The sequence below is a fragment of the Corylus avellana genome, chromosome ca2 (genome assembly GCF_901000735.1).
Source record: "Corylus avellana chromosome ca2, CavTom2PMs-1.0".
Classification (NCBI taxonomy): domain Eukaryota; kingdom Viridiplantae; phylum Streptophyta; class Magnoliopsida; order Fagales; family Betulaceae; genus Corylus; species Corylus avellana.
In genome coordinates this window covers 35,721,606-35,741,980 of record NC_081542.1, presented here as the reverse complement: position 1 = coordinate 35,741,980, position 20,375 = coordinate 35,721,606, and the positions used below count along the sequence as shown (strand labels likewise).

General features: G+C 37.2%; 1 protein-coding gene across 1 annotated transcript in view; it reads right to left on the bottom strand.

Annotated features, from left to right (window-relative positions):
* Positions 1-1,069: 1,069 nt before the first annotated feature.
* The window catches only part of LOC132170946 (pentatricopeptide repeat-containing protein At2g35130), a 26,825-nt gene continuing 7,519 nt past the window's right edge, over positions 1,070-20,375 (bottom strand). The window contains exons 5-9 of the mRNA XM_059582106.1: positions 14,695-14,840; positions 11,266-11,471; positions 4,834-4,958; positions 2,831-3,448; positions 1,070-1,350 (exon numbers count right to left, since the gene is read on the bottom strand). Coding sequence (XP_059438089.1) covers positions 2,865-3,448; positions 4,834-4,958; positions 11,266-11,471; positions 14,695-14,840 — 1,061 coding nt within the window. The 3' untranslated portion in view covers positions 1,070-1,350; positions 2,831-2,864. The remainder of the gene's footprint in view (positions 1,351-2,830; positions 3,449-4,833; positions 4,959-11,265; positions 11,472-14,694; positions 14,841-20,375) is intronic.

The window sequence follows — 20,375 nt, the reverse complement described above, 5'->3', positions numbered from 1 at the left end:
TTTATAAAAAAAATTATTGTGTTTTGAATGATGATTTTATTTTTGAGAGAACTTCATTTAAACTTTTAAAACTATCACGTGTTTTGAAATTACTCTCTTGAAGCTTAAAAACTCCTCTTCTTCTTTTTTTTTTTTTTTTTTTTTGCAATGTTTTCCTCTTTTAGAATTTTCCGTTAAATATTTTCAAAAATGATCAAAATATCCATATTTTTTAACAAAAAATTGCAAAGATTCATGCGTTGGTCTTGATTTAACGAAATTTGTAAAAATACCTACACCTAAATTTTTACATTTTTTAATTTTTTATTAAAAAAAAAATGAGTATTTCAATATTTGTTTTAATGTGGACAAATTTAAATATTTGTTTGACATCTATGTGATTAGAAAGAAATGTACCGATGATTCATTATTCTTTTAGCTATAAAAATGTATTTTTAACTTGTTTTACAAATTTTATTGAGGTGAACACCCACGTGTTTGAGTTTTATATTATATACGAGACACATAAATTGACATCCAATGTAATAAAAGAGCGTATACTGCAATTTTAGACACTTTATTTTTATATTTTTGTTTCTTTTTGTACTAATGCCTATATGTTACCTTACTATTGATATTTGCGAGCGTGCGCGCGCACGCGCACACACATATATATATATATTTCGTGTGATATGCATATTGTGTTAACAAATATTTTATTTCTCTTTTGAATTGTGTTTATCATATTTTTATATAGTATATATACATTTTATTATTTTAGTTTTCCCCCCCTAAAGATGAATTCCTAGCTTCATTAATCATTATTCTTTGTCTTAGTTGACCTGGTACCTTTGATTAGGGTGTAATTAGAATTTTATGTGAAAAAAAAAAAAAAAAAAGACTTTGGGGGTAAAAATGTAATTTGGTGGGTATATCTCATTTAAAAAAAAAAAAAAAAACTAATAATTTAAAGGAATTTTTAAAATTTTAGAGGAGCAGTAGCCCCCCAAGCATATATGTAGTTTCACCCTTGACCTTGATGGTAGCATACAGTTTTGCATATACTGATATGCTACAATAAAAATGACTTGTAGTAACAAGTTTTTTTTTTTTTTTTAAAGCAAAAGGAAATTTTTGTTGCTAATTATTAGAAAGATTCTTAAGAGAAACACTCTGCATATGTAAGAGAAAGCAGTCACTCCAAGTAGCTATATTTTGAACACCCTACTACTCTTGTATTCTCGCTCTCTCTAAATTCTTTGCTGACTCAAGCATCAGAGTCATCATTCGACAGCACTTTCGGCAAGTCTCTGAGCTCACCTCCATCCTCTCTTGAAGGTATTCTTGGTACGAAATCGGTCTTACTATCAACTGCATCATCAATCTATTTTGAGTTTCTTTGATAAAATATAATTACCATTCAATACTGAGAGTTTGAATCATACATATCTATTCTAAAGAACCAAAAGAAAAAAAAACTTGATAGCTTGGGTTAAAAATTTACCAGTCCTGTATTTATTGTCTAAACAATTATATAATCTAGATTGTCTTTACATTTGCAATAAATTTGAGAGTCGAAAATTGTTAACCTTTGTTGACATGTTTTCTGCTGCTTGTAGCTTACCATGTCTGTTACTCTATGAATCTATGGTAAAAGAATGTAGAAATAAGACACTGTAAACATTTTCTCTCCTGGCTCTTCATCCATTCTTTCATTTTTTAAAATTATAATTAGATCTGTGGGACCATATGAGTCCTACACATGAACCCTATAAATTCAATGATAAATTTTTTTCCCCTAATGTAAGGGCACGATATGCACACAAAAACTGCACTTGTAAACTTGCTCAAAGAAAAAAAAAACCTGCTCATGTAAAATTCATATTGACATGTGTTAGAAGATTGTTATGATAATTACCTGATACATATAACATGGAATTAAAATACTTTATCATACTCAAATGGTCTAATAATAAATTTAAGGGAGTTTATTTACTTTTCAATGAGAAGAAAAGAAGAGGTAAAATATCCATGTTAGCCATAAATTGTTTCATGATAATGGAATTATTATAGTGGTAAAGAACTTTTGTATTCCCAGCTATTTTCTTTTGATTTTCCTTAAATTTAGGGAACAAGACTACATTTTTGCTTCCCTATACAAATACACTCTACAATAGCTTCTTTTATCTTTCCCTATATCAATTAAATGATCTTTCTTTACAAAATATAAGTTCTTACTTTTTTACTCAACCTTTTTACAAAATTCCTATACAATCCCTAATAAAGGTAAAGGGATGAGAGATGAGAGATGAGAGAGGAGAGATAAATAATTTATATTAAAATAATGCATAAGAAAGCTATAAAGAAGTTCTTTTGGTTCCATACACATTTAGGTAGAATTGTAGCATTCCCAATGCTTAGGGAACCGATAAGGTATCTACGGTGGGTGATTTTTTGCGATTTTTTATTTATATTATTTATTTATTTATTTTTATTTTTTAACATTTTCCCTATATTAAAAACACCACCTTTTATCCTTTTACCACCACCTTTTATCCTTTTACCAAAATCATCATTTAGAAGAATTTGAAGACCCTATATGCTCAATATTTCTATTGGGTTTTTTGTCAGCTTTGTCAACTGTCCCATAAGATAAGATAATGAAAACTTTTTGTGTCCTGAATTCAGCAGAAAATCCAGTGCTTTGGAATATTTTGGTTCGTCCTCTATCATGATGCAGCCAAATTTCTATAAATTAAAAACAAGGAAAAAAAGTGCCTTTTGACCTACAAAGACAACAATGTGTGATTGCTTTCAAAAGCCATATTTAACAAAAACATAAATGGCATACCTGTTTCGTTGGTCTAAACAAAAACATGCATCCATCAAAGAGGCAAAGCAGTCCTCTTATCCTTGTGCAACGTTCTAATCAAAGTAGTAACCTGCTCAATCTGTTCTTGGCTTGAACATGCTGAGAGGAGTACTTTCGCAGTTCCACTATCTGGATAACAACCAGCATCAATCATTTCTTCAAAAATTTCAAAGCACCTTTTGTATAGTTTCTTCCTAGAATATGCTCCAAGCCGAGAAGTCCAAGTCACTACATCAGGTTTTAAACTCTTGGTGGGAAGTAACTGAAAGAGCTCTTCCATTCTCTCCAAAAATCCTGCCCGTCCATATATGTTTATCAAGATGTTATATGTACTGATATCGGCTACATATGGTCCTTTATCTATCCTGCTTAAGACTTCCTCCATCTTTTCAAACTGGCCTAATCTGCCATACAGGTTCATCATGCTGTTAAGAACAAAAGTGTCGGGTTCAAGCCCAGATTTATGCATTTGTTTCACAATATCTTCACATTTAGCTACGTTGCGGGTTCTGGAGTAGGCGGATAGAAGTAGCATGTGGGATTTCATAGTTGGAGTTATCCCCAATCGTATCATCTCTTCAAACACAGCTTGTGCATCTAAACACAGAAAGAAGAGTTACATAAATAGGGACAACTAGATCGATGGAAGGATGAGAATGCTAATGCATATATAGAGTAGATTTTGGTCAGAATGGGTGAAGCTAACATTGAAGCATTGCCTGGTTTTAACTTCATCTTTTAGTATGTGCTGTTCTTAGATATTATTAGTTCAAATCTGGCAATTTGAATAAACAAGAAAAGTACAAATTTTTGAGACTATATAATACATGGCTGGAATGGTAGGTAAGTTTGATAAGTGGTAAAACAGAATGCCTTGAAAGTTTGGGTGCTAGCAATCTTGATAGATGAAACTTCTATTTTATTTTTTTTCTTTTGTTCGTCATATGAGGCTTTTAGGGCTATGGGCTACACAATTAGTGGTTGTGCTATCTAATCCCTCAACCCCCCCAGTTAGAACCTGTGGGGTTCCATTCCTTTCAAATGAAATGATTCAATAGCTTCTAGGAATAATCAGGTTTCAATGTTTTGGGGTTTGGATTTGGTTAGATTCAAAGAACAAGGCCTCCTTACAACATATTTGGGCTAAAAACTTCTAATATTATTTCAAAAGTCAACTATGAATTTATATAGGTTTCTGGTTAAAGTCCATCTAACAGAACGGAAATAACTACTAGCAGAAATTCTAATGACCCAATCTAATTGGGCTAATGTATTAACTTCCTAACAAATTAGGCCATTGCAACTAACCCATAAACCCGATTCTAATACCAATGAGTTGGATGCCAGGTTGGTGTGCCCTTATTATGCCACATGTGCTAGCCAGACTAATTCCACACGCTTATTTTTGAATTAGCAAAGAAAGTGAGGCTTTTATAATAAAAAAAATGTCCCATGACAATGGAATCAATTCATCCGTACTTCAAAGTTTTAAGGCACACATTCCTCTAGAAAAATAAGCATCAAAAGGGAAATAAATTAAGGGAAAAAAAGTAAAAACACCAGAACAAATGATTATGGTAAATTTATTTTCACGCCTTGGAAATCTACTGCATTTTCCTTCATATGATTGTCCAAATACTTGTATAACTTCTTAATAAGTGTGAATTGACATTTAACAATAGTAGTTGGATAAACCTAGAATAAAACGTTTTACGTTCTTCCAGTTTCAGACATTTTGAGAAGGAAAATTTCTTATACTAATGTTATATTAACTTTAAAAATCAAAGGATTTCGTTTCATCTAGATGTCTCTCCATCCCTAAATTATAGACCAAAAAGAAAGATCAGATTAGATTATAACACTTAAATCTTAAGAAGTTGTTAAGATAGATGGCATAGATTCTGGCCACAAACATGCAAATTAACATACACCAGTTATCTGTGAAACTAAAAATGATGATAAATTTTAATAGAAGTATTTACCCTCGTGAAGACCAGCTCTCCCATATGCATCTACCATGATATTAAATGAAGCTCTATCTGGTTCACACCCCATGTGCTGCATGAGTGAAAAAATTTCTGCAGCCCCGTAAGGAAAACCTGCACGGCTGGTAGGATAAGAAAGTTAAAAAAAAAGAAAAAAAAAATTGAGTGCATCTTGAACCGATCCAAAGGAAAATTTACTGTAAGTGGCACCTAGCACCAATTTATGATTGTCCATTCTAATGCAATATACGGGTTAAGCAACTTTGTTTATAACCCTCTTTTCTTCCATGCCTAGAATTGGTCAAATAGATACATGCCCTTTTAAGGACAAGCGCTTCATCTGTGATCTTCAAGAGAACAGATTCTTAAGTCGTTCTTCATTCCTCATTAGATGCCAGACAGTCTATAACATTAATTCCTAACTATAGTATTTACAAGATTGGTGGGCCATTAAGATACCCCAAAGAAATTATATAGTCAATGAAGTTTTTATATTCTACATACCATATAAATTAGTCAGTTGTTTTTCATTAATAAGCACTTAGAAAAAAGTCATTGTAAAGTTTTCTCTTTCTATTTTAATTTTAAACTTTAAGTCAAATGATTTAAATACATGACCTGGAGAAGAATTATCCCGTGAGAACCTCACTAACTAATTAATGATTTTGGCAGTTTGGCTAATGATTCCCATACTATTCTTTCAATTTGATCTTGTCTCCCTTGGTCACGTCTTGAATAAAATGGTGCTACTTGCTCATAATGAAGGCTACTTTGGTCCTAATCAACTATTGCATCAATCTTTCACCTATCATATTCTTAATCTGCATTTGCTGTATTGGGAAAATAGTATCATATTCAATGCTTCAATCATCATAACTGTTACAGTAAAAACACTATCAATAGTTTATACCAATCTAGGCATGCCTGGTATGCCATCCATCCGTGAACAGCTATTGTTCTCGATTACCCATATATGCACCTAGACTATTGGAAAAAAATCGCCAAGTGCCTCATACCCCTCAACTCAAGTCTTCTCTCCTAAAGGACCTACTTGATCTTCAGTGCAGTGTCAGCTATTATGTAACCATTTCTATTACAGCAGCACTATAAGCTATGGAGAGCCAATGGTTTCCAAACTCTAGCCGCTTTATCTTACATGATTGCTGATCTTCAAGATGCTACCCAGTACCCACACTCCAGCTTATATCTAGTTTTTACTTTCATATTTATACGACTTCTATCAATGTCCAACACTTAAAAAAAAAAAAAAAATTGAAGTCATATTTTCCACATTTGATTTGACTTCTGACTACCATTCTTATGTTGAGTTCTTCCCATGGAGCTTCATCAGCAAGGTATTCAAACTGGGAGTCTCCTCAAAGCTTATTTTTATTCACAACCTTTCATGAGTTGCTCCACAATAGTGGAGCACTCTTCTCAAAATGCATGCATTCCTATCACACTTTGACATTTGAAATCAGGGATTATCCTCCTAGGTCCACCTTCATTAGATTTACAAGTAAAACAATGAAAAGTCAAGTTTTTACTGAAATCTTGGATACCATTCAAGGACTCATTTTACATGGCCAAAAAAAGGAGGGAAAAAACAGATTTCCTTTTCTGCTTCTCACTGTACAGCCTGGCACAACCATTTTACCTTTCCTATGTTTCCTGACCTCAGTCCATTCGCCCTCACATTTAATAAACTTCCATCAAATTACTTCCGTACACAGCATGCCTCTAAATCTTCTATAATCTGAAAGTGTGGGGCTCCCAAGTGACTTTATTAGTCATTTCATCCCGCAGTATGTTTGTCAGTGACTTCAGTAGGTGCAAATATTTGTATTATTATCAAGTGTTCTTAGAAGTTTATGTTATTGGGGATTGACCAACAATATATATCAAGTATAATTCAAACTCAGAATTCCCCATGTGCAACCTTATCTGAGATCTTCAACAAATTGGGACCTTACAAATGCAGAACATAAAACTAACCAAAAATAGGACTGTAGGATTTGAACCGAAGATCTCAGAGGCAAACAGGCTTTTGGTAAGTTATACCAACTAGGAGAACCAATTTCTGAATTGTTTAAAAGAATATGAAGTGGACCTAACATATATATCAAACTTAGCACACTTTTTTCCCTTTAAATCCAAATTAGATGCATTCATATATGCAGTGCTGTCTCTCCATGATCAGTTACTTGACCCCACTAATAAATAATTATGATCACCTTTGGGATCAAAAGTCATAGTGATAACACCATTTTTACATCAGTAAATGCTCTCTAATGCTATAATGGTAGAGATTAAAAATCCAACCAAAACAAACAATTCTTTGATCCCAGCTACTACTCTTCCGAAAACCCCAAACCAATTGATTGTTATATTTGGTCAAGAATAAGAGATTCACAAAAGCGAGGCACAGTATTTCTATACATCTAGCTCTCACAATCCATTGATAGATATAGGAACAAAGACAATATTCTAGAATATGGACACCTTACCATAGGACAACTCCTAGGACACCTCACCATCTTCTATAATAGGGACATCTCATCCATCTTCTAGAATAAGGACATCTCAAGCTTGAGCATATATATCATATCAGCATAGATTGAAACAAATGAACTCTAATTGATGACGACATAAACTTTTTAAACAAGTTGGTCTTCAGGCAAAAAAGACTACAAAACAGCCTAAAAACGAAATGAACTAGCCAGAACACCAATGAACCATCCAAAAACGAACTGAACTGGCCGAAAAATGTCAGAACCGGCCACATCAACATTGAACCAGCCAAAAATACAACAAAACAGGCTGAAATTGCACTGTACCGACCGAAATTCTGTCTGAAGCGCTGAATAGAACCAGCTGAAACTGGCCAGAAGTTCGCTGGAAAACTATGAAGCCAGCCGGAATCTCATTAGAAATACCAATACCGGCCGAGACTTGCTGGAATTTCGTTAGATAACACAGACACCGACTCAACTTCGTCAGAGAACACATAATTTGGCTGAAACACACTGAAAAACACCAACATTGGCCAAACCTCGCTGGAAAACACAAAATCTGGCGGAAACATGCCGGAATACTCCATCACTGACCACAACTTTCCAAAAATCTCCAACACCGGTTGAAACTTGGGCTTCGTTGCCTCATGGGTTTTAGGGTGGTGGGCTTGATGGGTTGGTTAGGTTGAGGGTGTTTTTGTTGTTGCTTGGGTTTTGGGCTTGTGGGAGCTTCTTGTGTATACGGCCTGGGTACGTAGGAGTGTCTTTCGCTTTTTCAATAAAGTTTTCATTAGTTATTAAAAAAAAAAAAATCTTTGGAATTAGCCAAAACTTGTAAGAGAGCACCAAAACTGGAAAACAGAAAACCAGCTGAGGGTTACCAGGAGCAAAGATGCCAACCGGGTCGACTCAGACTCAGATCGATCCGGTTTGGATATGGGCCTAGGCTTTTTTTAAAAACTCCATTGATTGGCTTGGGCTTGACTCGAGTGAAAGAAAGTTTGGATCGGGCTGGTCCCAAACTGTGCTTTGACTCGGCCCAAGAATAAAAGTGAAATATGGTTATTCTAGGATAAAAGATTAAACTGAACATAGATTATTCTTATCCCAAACAGGGATAACATACACCTGTAACCAAACACAAGTTGTCTTCCCACCACAAAAACAATAACATACACCACTAGTACTACAATCAACCACAAAAAATACCCAAACCTAAAGCAAAACACAATTACAACAACTACCGACCACCACAAACCCCTGATGGCTACCACCATCGAAGAAACAACCGGAAACCTCTAAAGACATGGCTGACAACCACTACAATGCATAAATGACCAATTAGAAACAACTGAATACCATTGCAACAAGGGACAATTTTTTTCACCCACCACACACAGCCATTGACCGCCTTAACGACTGACGATGACCACCACATTGATGAGGTTGATGGCGGCATCTCAATTGTTACAATAATGACACCATCGTTGACCTCCCCATTGTTGCAAACATGGAGAAAGGAAACAAAGGAAAGGGCAAAGCCCGAGGGACTAGACTCTTTTTTTAATTCCTATGTTCAGATACAGTATAAAAAATAAGAGATTCACAAAAGATATGGGGAGATGATGGGATTGGCTCGGCATTTTGGTTGTCATTGAATTGCCAAAGGGGGAGTTTGTTAGTTCTTGTGTTGGCTTAATTCAGTTCCAAAATGCAGAGGTTACTGTTCACAGGCTCAAACACTAATCTAGAATGCTCAGAATCAAATCTTCACCGTTCATCATGTAGATTCATGTGTCATGAACGTCCCTGTAAAATTTCAGCTCAATCGGACCACAAACGCCCATCGATTGGAGTTGTTGATCAAAGCTGGACGGCACCATTGTATGCCCTGTCCGGATAGGTCTTCCCCGGGTCCAGACAGCGTTTCCTGAAACTATGTTTTGAAGGGGAGGTCCGGACAGCCAAAAGCTGGGTCCGAACCCAATTTCTAGCAAGCCCTTTGTTATATGGGTTGTCCGGACACCACTAGGTTACGCATATGTAACCCTAGCCATGTCCGGACATGGCTGCTGAATTGTTATTTTATTTTCTATTTAAACAAACTGTTTTGCCTATTATATGTACGTATTTTGGGAAGCAAAAACATAGAGCTTAGAGAGAGATATTGTTCTAGTTTATGTGAATAAAGATAAAATACGTAAAGCCAATCGGAGTTCCGGTGAAAGGAAATCTTTTAGAAGAATTGTGCCAGATGTTCTGGAAAGGGCTACTGCGGTAGAAGTCAAGTGGGTTGCTTGTCGTGTACAAGGAAGAGTCAATTGCAAAGGTTTTGCAATTCTTCTTGTATTCCTTATTCTTCTTATAGTGGATTGATTTCATGGGTTTGGCTGCCCCGGAGAGGTTTTACATTTAGAGAGTTCTCTAAATGGTTTCATCTTCGTAACCAAATATCCGTTTTCTTGTTTTTCATTACATATCTGTATTTGGTTGATTATTAATTGTTAGGTCAGATCTTATTCCGCTTAATATTTGTGAATCACCTAGACATTTGAATAGGTGTCGTTTGGAGTTGTTTTTAGAATTTTCAAGATACACTATAAAAAATAAGAGATTCACAAAAGAGAGGCGCAATATCTCTATATATCTGGCCTTCACAATCTATTGATATAGGAATAACTACAATATTCTAGATTCAAGACACCTCACCATAAGACAATTCATAAGGACACATACCACCTTCTAGAATAGGTAGGGTTGGGCACTGACTGCAAAGAAGTAAAAAAATCTCTTTTGGCTTTTGCCTCTAGTGTTGAAAAACTTTCAAGCCCACCTACAATGGAGATGATTTTTGAGTTGACTTAAGACTCCGAAATGTCTGTTTGAATAGTCAAAAAAGTTCTTCATTGGACGAAGATCTCTTCATCTTCGACGAAGATGAAAGACTTTTTCTTCTTCAACAGAGAATCGAAGATGGTGAGATGAAGAGAAAACAAATTCCAGAAACTTAAGATTTATGTGATGGGGATCAATGTTTGGGAAGATTTGAGAGACAAAGAAAGAGATCAGAGACTAAGAGTCCATTTGGCCCTGCGATTTCAGTGGCTAAAAGTGTGTTTTTAAACAAAATCGTAGAAAATGTCTCATTTGGGAGTGCGTTATGAAAAAAATGCGGTTTGAAAATGTGAAAAAATCTACATTTTCAAATTACAAAGGAGTATGATTTTAAACACACATGATTTTTAAGACCAAACTACAACTTTAAAGGCCAAACTGTGATTTTAAAAGTCAAATCACGATTTTACCAAACACTTAACTGTATTTTTAAAAATCACGTTCAACTTTTTAAATTGCATGTTTTGAAGCTGTAAATCCAAACTGATGCTAAGAAATAGAAAGGTGAACAGACAACCGGTTAGGGTTTTGAGAAAGAGCGGTTATTTATAATTCTTTCAAAACATTTGCCGTTTTGGACTTAGGAAAAGTCTAATTAACTTTTAATTGATAAGTAAAGTCTAATTAACTTATATTCAAAATGATGCCGTTATGTAATTATGTATTTTTAAAAATATATTCGGGTTGGGTCGAAAATTGTTAGAAAGATTATTGGGCTTCTGAATTCTGCTCTGACTTTTGTCGAAGTCAAAAAGGCTTTCAACTTTTGACCCATCCCTTGCCAAAAGTCAACCCAAGCTGGTTAGAATTAGATTGGGCCTAGATCGGAAGTCAAGTAGACAGTTTTTTTACGCACCCCTAAGAAGAGGGACACCTCATCCATATTCTACAATAGGAACAACTCATCACTTTTGACAATTTGGATGTCTTTAAAAGTATATTTATCAAATTAATAAAATTAGTTATACTAAAATAATTGAACAATCACATATTTGTGGAACATCAAGTGTAATAGATATACCTGTAAGCTTCCATGAGGGCATTATAAGCATACACATCTGGCTCATGCCCAGCTTCTTGCAGTTGCTCAAATACTTCTTCTGCTTTCTCACAAAGTCCCTCCCTAGCAAATGCATTCACCAATGCAGTATATGTGCAGATATTAGGTTTACACTTTTGACTTCTCATTTCATCAAACACCTTCAAGGCCATATAAGATTTACTTGCCTGCATAAACCTCATTTTGAGGTTGAAAAAAATATTTACAAAAAAATAAATTAGGGGAGAATTGAAAGTACATTATTTCAATTGGAGATTGTCTTTATATGATTTCCAATGACAACTCAAATAAAGGAAATTATAGGAATTTGCCAAAATATTTAAAAGGTAATGTATCAATTGGTCTAATAAGTTGATGAAGTCTTCAAAATGGTGGAATATGTTCCTGATATATAACACAGAGAGTCAAATCCACTTCAATCTTTTTAAGTACTCTTCTTCTGTTAAACATGCACATAAGTCAAGGATTCAAGCCTAACAACAAAATATGTCACCCCAAAATATTTCATTTTAGAAAGATAGAGAGAATAGGAAGATCACATAATTTTCTGAAGTTCAAATAAGAAATTCTTCACATAAAATAAAATCCAATATCATTGATTCATTATACCATTGGCACTGGAAGTGTCACAAGCAAGCCCCCTTTTGCACCTATGTGATACCTCTGATTGTGTAGACTAGATTGTGTGAGGATGTTTTGCGAATTTGTGTTGAGTCCCACGTCATAAATGTACTAGGTTGATTTGGGCTATATTAATGATTTCAAATAGCTCTAATTATAATTAGTCCTTTTGAAATATCATGCAGATGTGGCTAGAGCATTACATACGCATATACTAATTGCCACTTTGGGCGTACATTAGGTGTAATTGTGCTACATAAACAATTATAAGGGAGCTTTAATAGTTACTCATTATTTTAAGGTATCACACAGATATTGCTAACAGTCATGACAACCATACATTTAACTACTGCAATGATTTTAGTCATGTTTGACAATAAATTCGTAAGGTATGAGGTTTTGATGCAAGTTACTAGGGCAGGAACCTGGGCAGATTGAATCTAACCCAATTCAAGTCCCATGAGACCACTGGTACAGCTTAGCTTGAGGAGTCCCGATCCGAGGTCATTTTAGACTTGACTTGAGGATTTGGACAGTTCAACCATCTCAAGCGGACGAATCCCTCTATACAACATAAAAGAGAGCCTTGGTTGGCAACCAGAATTTGCCTCATCCATGACTCAAAGGAAAGAAGGAGCCTTTTAAAGAAGAATTTGGTAGAGGACAACAAAAATGACATTTGCAATATAACCAACATATGCTTTAATTACATGAGCCTATGGTGGTAGGTGGAGTCCAAAACAAAATTATGCATCATTCTTCATAAACAGCATATGCTGGCCTTTCTAGGGCACGCAACCTCGTTTTCAAATTTTTCGAAATCATGGGAATAAATATGGATGCTTGGAACAATCAGATGCCCAATGAATAATGTAGCATCTCTGATAACTCATGTAGCCCCCAAGGCTTCACTATAAAAGGATGGTTAGCGTCCTCCTAGCTTCTGACTTTTGAGCAGAGAGATTAAATCTCCCAAATGTCCTACTACCCATTTTTGAAAACTCTACTTGGTCTTGTGTGAAGATATTTCCTTGGTTACTAGTGCATGTTCTTAAGTTATGGAAGGGTGGGTTTGAAGGAGAGTCGATCCAAAGCATTTATAATCATTTGTTGCATTATTGTGTTCCAATTCAGGCCGTTGCTTAAATAAAGGCTGCTACTATAGGGTTCATTCAAATGATAAAAAAATGCTTGGTTTGGGTCGAGGGAGCCGATAAATCCTTAATTGGGCTGCTGTTAGGAGGTTTATTCAAATTTGTGGACTGCAGCCTCCTTAAGGCATAGATTTTCGATCTGAGTTTTCTTTCTTTCTTCCTTTGGATTCCCTTGTTTATCTGTTTTATTTCATTATACCAATCTGTTATTGTGCTCCCATTATTGATTTCAACGGTGTGGTGTTACTGTATGAGGTTTTGACTGAGAATGTGAATGTAGAAGTCATGTTCCACTGAGAATACTGTGTTTCTACTTAAAGAGCAATGTACGTGGTATGTTGCCCAGCATAAGGTTTTATACTAATAGGACACATGTCCTGATGTCCTCCTACGTAAACTTGTTTGCTTTGTTTAATTGTGTGATTTTGTCTTGTTTGATTTTGTTAACCTGTTGTGTGATTTCTATGTCATGTCTAATTTGGTTTTGCTTGTGTGTTTTATATATGCATGATGTCTTTTCACAATTGTAGAATGAAGTATAAAACTGACTAGTCTCATTATCAATTTGTATCATTTGCAGTGTACTTATTATCTATGTTCCCTCTTATTTATTACTTGACACCCACATCCTGTGCATCATGATATTCTCCCTTTAGTATGTGGTAGTCTTTTGTTGATGCTTCGTGATAAGGTTTTGATATTAGTTTGTTAATTTCTTTGAGACAAGCATTGATGATGTGTTTGGGAATTATTTTCTTGTTTGAAAACTGATGTGTATGTGTTTTGTGACTGCTTGTAACTGTACTTTACCATATTAAAGAAAACCGGATTGTAACCTAGCGTTAGAGTTCTTCTGTTAAAGAATGGAGGGAACGCGAACATTTAACAGTGAATGGTGTATGCATCTCCTAGAGCTGCATATGCTGCTCTGTGATGTATCTATGCGATGCTCTGGTTTGCCACATTTCTTTCTTGCTGCTTCTGCCTATTAATTACCACATTACTTGACATGTGGTTTGAACTTTTCAAATGATTAATCTTTGTTGTTTCATGTGTAAGCTTGCATGGATTATTGTCATAATTTCAACTATCGAAGCATGCTTAGGATTTAGGATCACATCTACCATTTCACTTGTTTACCTAATACCTATTGGCTAATAAGCAAGAGTAAAGGCCAAATTTTGGTCAGACAGAGGTGGATGCTTAACACCTTTTTGCTTTCATACCCTAACTTCTGACCAGGTTTCTGGTTATGAAGAATCATACCTTTTCATATGGGATCAAAGTGGTACTTGAACCATTTGAAATAGAGTGGAAACTCCTTTCTCCTTCCTAGCCAAGGGGTTTGTGGTGTAGCCCCCAGCCCATGTGTAGGGTGGGCCACATTAGGAAACTTGGACTTGTTACATCTTGGATATTTCTATCATCAAACATATACACTTTTTCTTCTATAAACATTGTAAGTTCTTTCGAGTCACTTCCATTTACACTGATCGTGGCAAAACATGCTTCAATGTTAATTTAGTCAGATATTTTGTGCACAGATATTTGAAATTGAATGCATTTTATGAAAAAAGAAAATTGTATAAGTTGATGATGTATGCAATTAACTCACCTTTCCATATAAGTTTATCAACATTGTATAAGTATCAACAGATGGTTCACAACAATCTCTCTTCATCCTCTGGAAGATCTCCTCTGCTTTTTGAGGGTTTCCTCCTTTCATTAATCCATCAATATAAGCATTGTAGACAATTGCACCTGAGTACATTTAAAGGTCTTTCTGCATAAATTCACATTGTACTTGGTATAGATGTTAGTGTATCAATTATGTACAATGAAACAACAGGAAAATATAATCTAAGATGGTTACATATGGTACTCCTTATCCAAAAAAATGTTAGATCAGGTACCCAGGACCTAACTGCAAAAGAAAATGTGTAAATCAAGTAAAGATAAAACAGAATTACAGTGCTTGGCATTATGCCTAGCCTTCATAAGGTTCCTAGTATTCTCTTACCTAATCTCTCAAAGCCCAAAATGCATGTCTATGGCTTTATCTTTTATCTTACCCAAATCAATGCCCCAGGAAATAAATATTAGATTATTAAACTAATGATTAAATCTTCATTTTCTTATCAGCTCAAGTATTTAGGATAAGTGGTGATTTAACATGGTACCAAAGCAGAGGTCCTGAGTACAAATTCTAAATCTATAATTTACCTTTCATTTGAATAGTGAGAGGTAAATTATGTGCAAGAAGAGTGGCGAATCTATTGATCACCTTTTAGTACATTGTGAAGCTGCTGTAGAGGTATGGAACATGATCCTCCAGCTATTTGGTATAACGTGGGTGATGCCGGGGAGTTTGAAGGAATGCTTGGGAAGTTGGAGAGGGCAAAGGGAAAAGCGGTCAGCCATGCACATTTGGAGGATGGCTCCTTTGTGTGTAATGTGGTCCTTATGGAGAGAAAGGAATGCGCGGAGCTTTGAGGATCGTGAAATGGGCACTATAGAATTGAAGCAAAGGGTGCTACAAACACTCTTCTCTTGGAGGGTCTTGGGGTCTTCTTCGCAAGCTTCAACGCTTACGGAATTTCTAGATCTATGTGCGTCCTTTTCAGTTTAAAGCTCGTGTAGTGGGCTCTTTTGTATACTTCCTGTGTACATGGGTTGCGCCCCTTGCGCTTTTAATACAATGACTTTTACTTATAAAAAAAAAATTTACCTCTCATTTGAATTAGATATTCTGTGGGCCCTACTTATTAAGATAGAGTTTGAGTCCATGCATGAGAAAGAGTATTAGATTATTAATTAAATAATTAAATCTTTTATTTCCTATCATCTTAAGCTTGTGGGATACCTGATGATTTAACAATAAATGCTTAAAAGACATGGCATGAAGTAGTTAGAATTCCTCAGCCACTATGATAACACCTCTATTGATTTGCTCTCACAAAAGAAGGAAACCCCTGACCAAAGCAATCTGACTCAACAAGTTTTATTGAAGAAATTGAAGGTAATGCAGAAGTATGGAGTACACCCTAAGTGAATAAGCAATACTGTAAGGAAGACTTCTTTCACACTGTGTTGCTGAACTTGGAAAGGTAGAACTGTGCAGTCCACTCTCAGTGAACTCAAGGCATCTCCTAAAAGATCTCTCTCTCTCTCTCTCTCTCTGCACACACACCACAAAAAAAAAAAAAATTCCACCCTGCATTCACTAATTGCATCTACTCAGGAAAATGGAAACCTAGGAGTAGGAATTTCACTTAGCAGAAGAACTGTTCTCAAAGAAAAGTGAACAAAAATTCGCTTTTATAAATCTGACTCAAAAGTTCTCTCTCTAGAATGTCTCTCTAGATTCGGATGAATTTCAAAATTTGAATTTTTGAAAGTTTTTTTCTGCGAGCGGTGGCGCGGCTGGTGCTGCGCGTTAGGGTTCGGCGCACTAGTTATGGAACGCAGCTTCTCTTTTGAAGCTAAAACCTTCTGCCTTTCGGCAAAGGTTGGGTGTCCTAACCTTCGTCTGGAGGAAAGGAGAAAAGGATTCGTGGGGTATATTTTCGCGAGCATTCGGTGTTCGTCGTGGTTGGTGGAAACGGTGGAAGCGGCGATTCAGGTTCAGGTGAAGGAAGAAATTGCCAAATTTTACCGTGAGGGTGATAAGGCCACGATGGTCCACGGGGGAGGTAATAAGGCTGGTAGGTTCTTGGAGGTATCGGTGTTGGCTGAGGGTGGTCGTAAGGGAGTCATTTGGCTTCCGGAGGGACGCTTTGGGAGGGGCTGGCGGCGTTTTGCGGGAGAGCTTCGGCAATTGTTGGCGGCACAGATCAAGTTGGATGGTACGGCGGAGTTTGGGGGTCCATCTTCGGCGGGGTTTCTCATGGATGTTCCTTCTTTGGGGGTCGACTCCAGGAGGTCTTTCGTGGATGTCCTTCGATCTTCTCTGGGCGTCGAGGCGAGAGCAGTTGAGTACCCGAGGTCTCTCGATTTGATTCCAAGGTCGTCTTGTCGGGATTTGGAGTATGACGGTATGGGGTTGCGTTCTGCCGTGGACTGCTCTGCGTTGGAGAGCTTGCCTTCTCCTCTGGCGGAGGCGGCTGGGTTAGTGAGTTTGAGGAAGAAGAAGAAGGGCAAGATCGGTATTAGTGGGTTGTTGAGGCTTCTAGGGCAAATCTAACGTAAGTTGGACCGGGTCCGTGCTGGGGTTGTCTCGAAGCCCAATCGCAGGAGTAAAAGGGTTCGTTTTTTGGGCCTATCAAATTCTGCTTTGGGTTGTGATTCCGGGTCGGTCTCTGAAGTGGGATTGGGTCAAAATTTGGATCCGATTCATTACTTGGATCCAGATTACTCGGATCCAGTCCATAACTTGGTTCCGGGTTCGGAGCTGGGCTCGATTCATAATTTAGTCTCGTTTTCATTACCTCTGGAGTCTGTTTCTGCTGGGATTCCTCTGGTCTCTGAAGAGTTTTTGGAGCCGTTGGCTAGGTCTTCTTTGAGTTTGCAGGTTACCGGTTTGGATTCCGGTGATTGGTCTTCCCCGGCAGAGTTCTCTCTCTCTCCGGTGCGAGTTTTGGGCGAGATTGATGGGTATGCCGGTGACGGGTCCTCTCAGGGGGCTACTTCTTTCCATTCTGTGGAGGATTTACCGACGAGCACGTTGCGCAGGGACTGGGAGGGTTCTCTTTCTTCGATGCCTGAAGCTTGCCTGGGTGCGACTATGTCTTCGGAGATTTCTGATTCGGCTCGTCTTTCTATTCTCAAGGAGGCCTCCTCTGTTCCTTGGGAGGTGGACTCTCCAGCGAGCCCTCTTTGTAGGGATAGGGAGGTTCCTTTTTCGGGGGAGGAGGAACTGGTTGTTCGTCCTTCTCCTCCTGCGAAAGGTTTGTTTCGTCGTGGGTTCTTTGGTCCGAGAGCTGTCTCTCCCTCTCCGGTGGTGTTGAAGGATTCTTCCTTGTCTTTTAAGGGAAAGGACCCTGTTCCGATTCCCTCTGTGCCGGTGGAGGTTCAAGTAGGCTCTACTGTCTTGCCTACTTTTGGGGTGGCTGAGCTGGGTCTTCATTCCCCTGCTACTACCTCCTTGTTCTCGTCGCAGGGATGCACTTCTCTCTCGACTGCTTCCCTTCTCGATGGGGCGGCTGAGATGGGGAGGAGTCTTAGCCGTCCTTTTCCTCGCATGACAGAGAGTGGTACTCCCATTTACTCCTCTATATCCTCGTCCCAACTGTTTTATACCCGGAGGGTGAAGGAAAAAGTCGCAAAGCAGCTGCATAAGAACAAGGACCTGCTTGCTGAGGTTGAAGTTTCTGCTCCTAAGGTTGAAGCTTCTACTTCTAAGGTTAAGGGGTTGAGGGAACTCAATAATCTGGATTGCTCCATCTCTCCGGTGAAGGGCCGGCGTCGGCGGGGATTTATGCTTTTTCATTTCCCCCTGAGGTGCACTAGGGTTCCACCTGAGATGCACTAGGGCTTTTCTTGGGGTTTGGTTGGGTCTCTTGTATACCTTTTTGGTTGGGTGTTTGGTTTGATTGGGTTTTTCTAGGTTTTTGGTTTGTTAGGGTGTTTGGTTGGGTTCTTTTGTATACTTTATTGTGTACTTAGAGGCGCTTTGCACTTTTTTTGATATATACTACATTACTTATCAAAAAAAAGAAAAGTGAACAAAATGCCTATTTTTCAATGGGATTTTGCCCCTTGCCATCTAATAGAGGCATGGGGCATACTTCTTACTTTCCCTCATTGTTACTATGACTAACATGGAAAAAGGAATATAAAAAGTTCAAAGTAAAAACTTAAGAGGGGTAAACGAAGTCTTGAGGAGATTCTTTGTCTGCCAGCCACATGTAGACGAAAGGGAGCCTCTTCTCCTCCCCACCAAGGTTTGAAAAGTCACTTAATATATATGCAAATATGAGAAAGTTTTCCAGTGCTTGGGGTTATCTCCTCCCAAAATGTCTTTCATTACAGAACTATTTCAAGGATCAGTAGAGCTGTATAAGTCAAAGGCCTACCATGCCTAACATCTGATTGACATAATTCATCTTTGACTCTTCCAGTGTTTACAATGGCTAGGGAACTAGCATTTTCAGCCATAAAAAATGTTAAAAAAAGAAAACTGCATAAAAAATTGAAGGATGGGCTTCTTGCAAATGATTTGGTTGTCTATAGCATTTTCATTTGCATCATTGAATTGTGTTTATAATATTTTGTACCACTATGCATAGAAAATTGCATATATGAAAAAAGAATAACAAAATATCTAATTGTCTCCATTTTAGTTCAGCCCCCTCAAAGGTAAATTCTTGGATCTGCTACTGCCATATCCCCAATTTTCTACTTCAAATTCCAGAGGACTTGGTGATAAAGTTACTAGTCATACTCTCAAAATTAAGTTGTTTAACCATCACAACAATATACATCTTTCTTGGCCTCTTGGCTAAGATAAAGAGTAGTTTTAATATTAAAGACTGGAATACTATGAAGAACTTTTGGTTTTATTTTTCTGGCATGTAGAAGCCATCTGCCAAAAGAAACTGACAGAAACTGAGAAAGACAAAAACTGATTCTTCATTGATTTGAATAATACACAAAACGTTAGCTATATACATCAACCCTAGCAGCAGAAAAGGAAAACTAACTAAGTTATTTCAAATCCCATGATTTATGGGATATAATAGGACACTAACCAAATCAGCCTAATTCTAGGAATACAGGCTGTTACATAATTTCCTAAAATAGCTAACTATACAAATATAGAATACAAGTCATTAAACAAGTTTTCCCACACTCCCCCTCAAGCTGGCGAATAGGCATTTTCCATTCCCAGCTTGGATACAATACTTTGAAACACTGAACTACTTAAACCCTTGGTAAGTACATCAGCAAGTTGGCCATGTGTAGACACATAAGGTGTACAAATCAATCCGCTCTCCAACTTTTCTTTGATGAAGTGTCTATCAATTTCAATGTGCTTTGTTCGATCATGTTGTACCGGATTATGAGCTATGCTGATTGCAGACTTATTATCACAATAGAGTCTCATCGAACCATCCCCACTTAATCTTCATGTCTTCTAAGATAATCTTCAACCAAAGTAGTTCACATACACCCTGAGCCATTGCTCAGAATTCTGCCTCCGCACTAGACCGAGCCACCACATTCTGTTTCTTACTCCTCCACGTCACAAGATTTCCACCAAGAAAGGTGCAATATCCAGAGGTCGACCTCCTATCCACAATCGACCCAGCATAATCGGCATCTGTGTATGCGTCAAGAACTAAGCCTCCGTTCCTT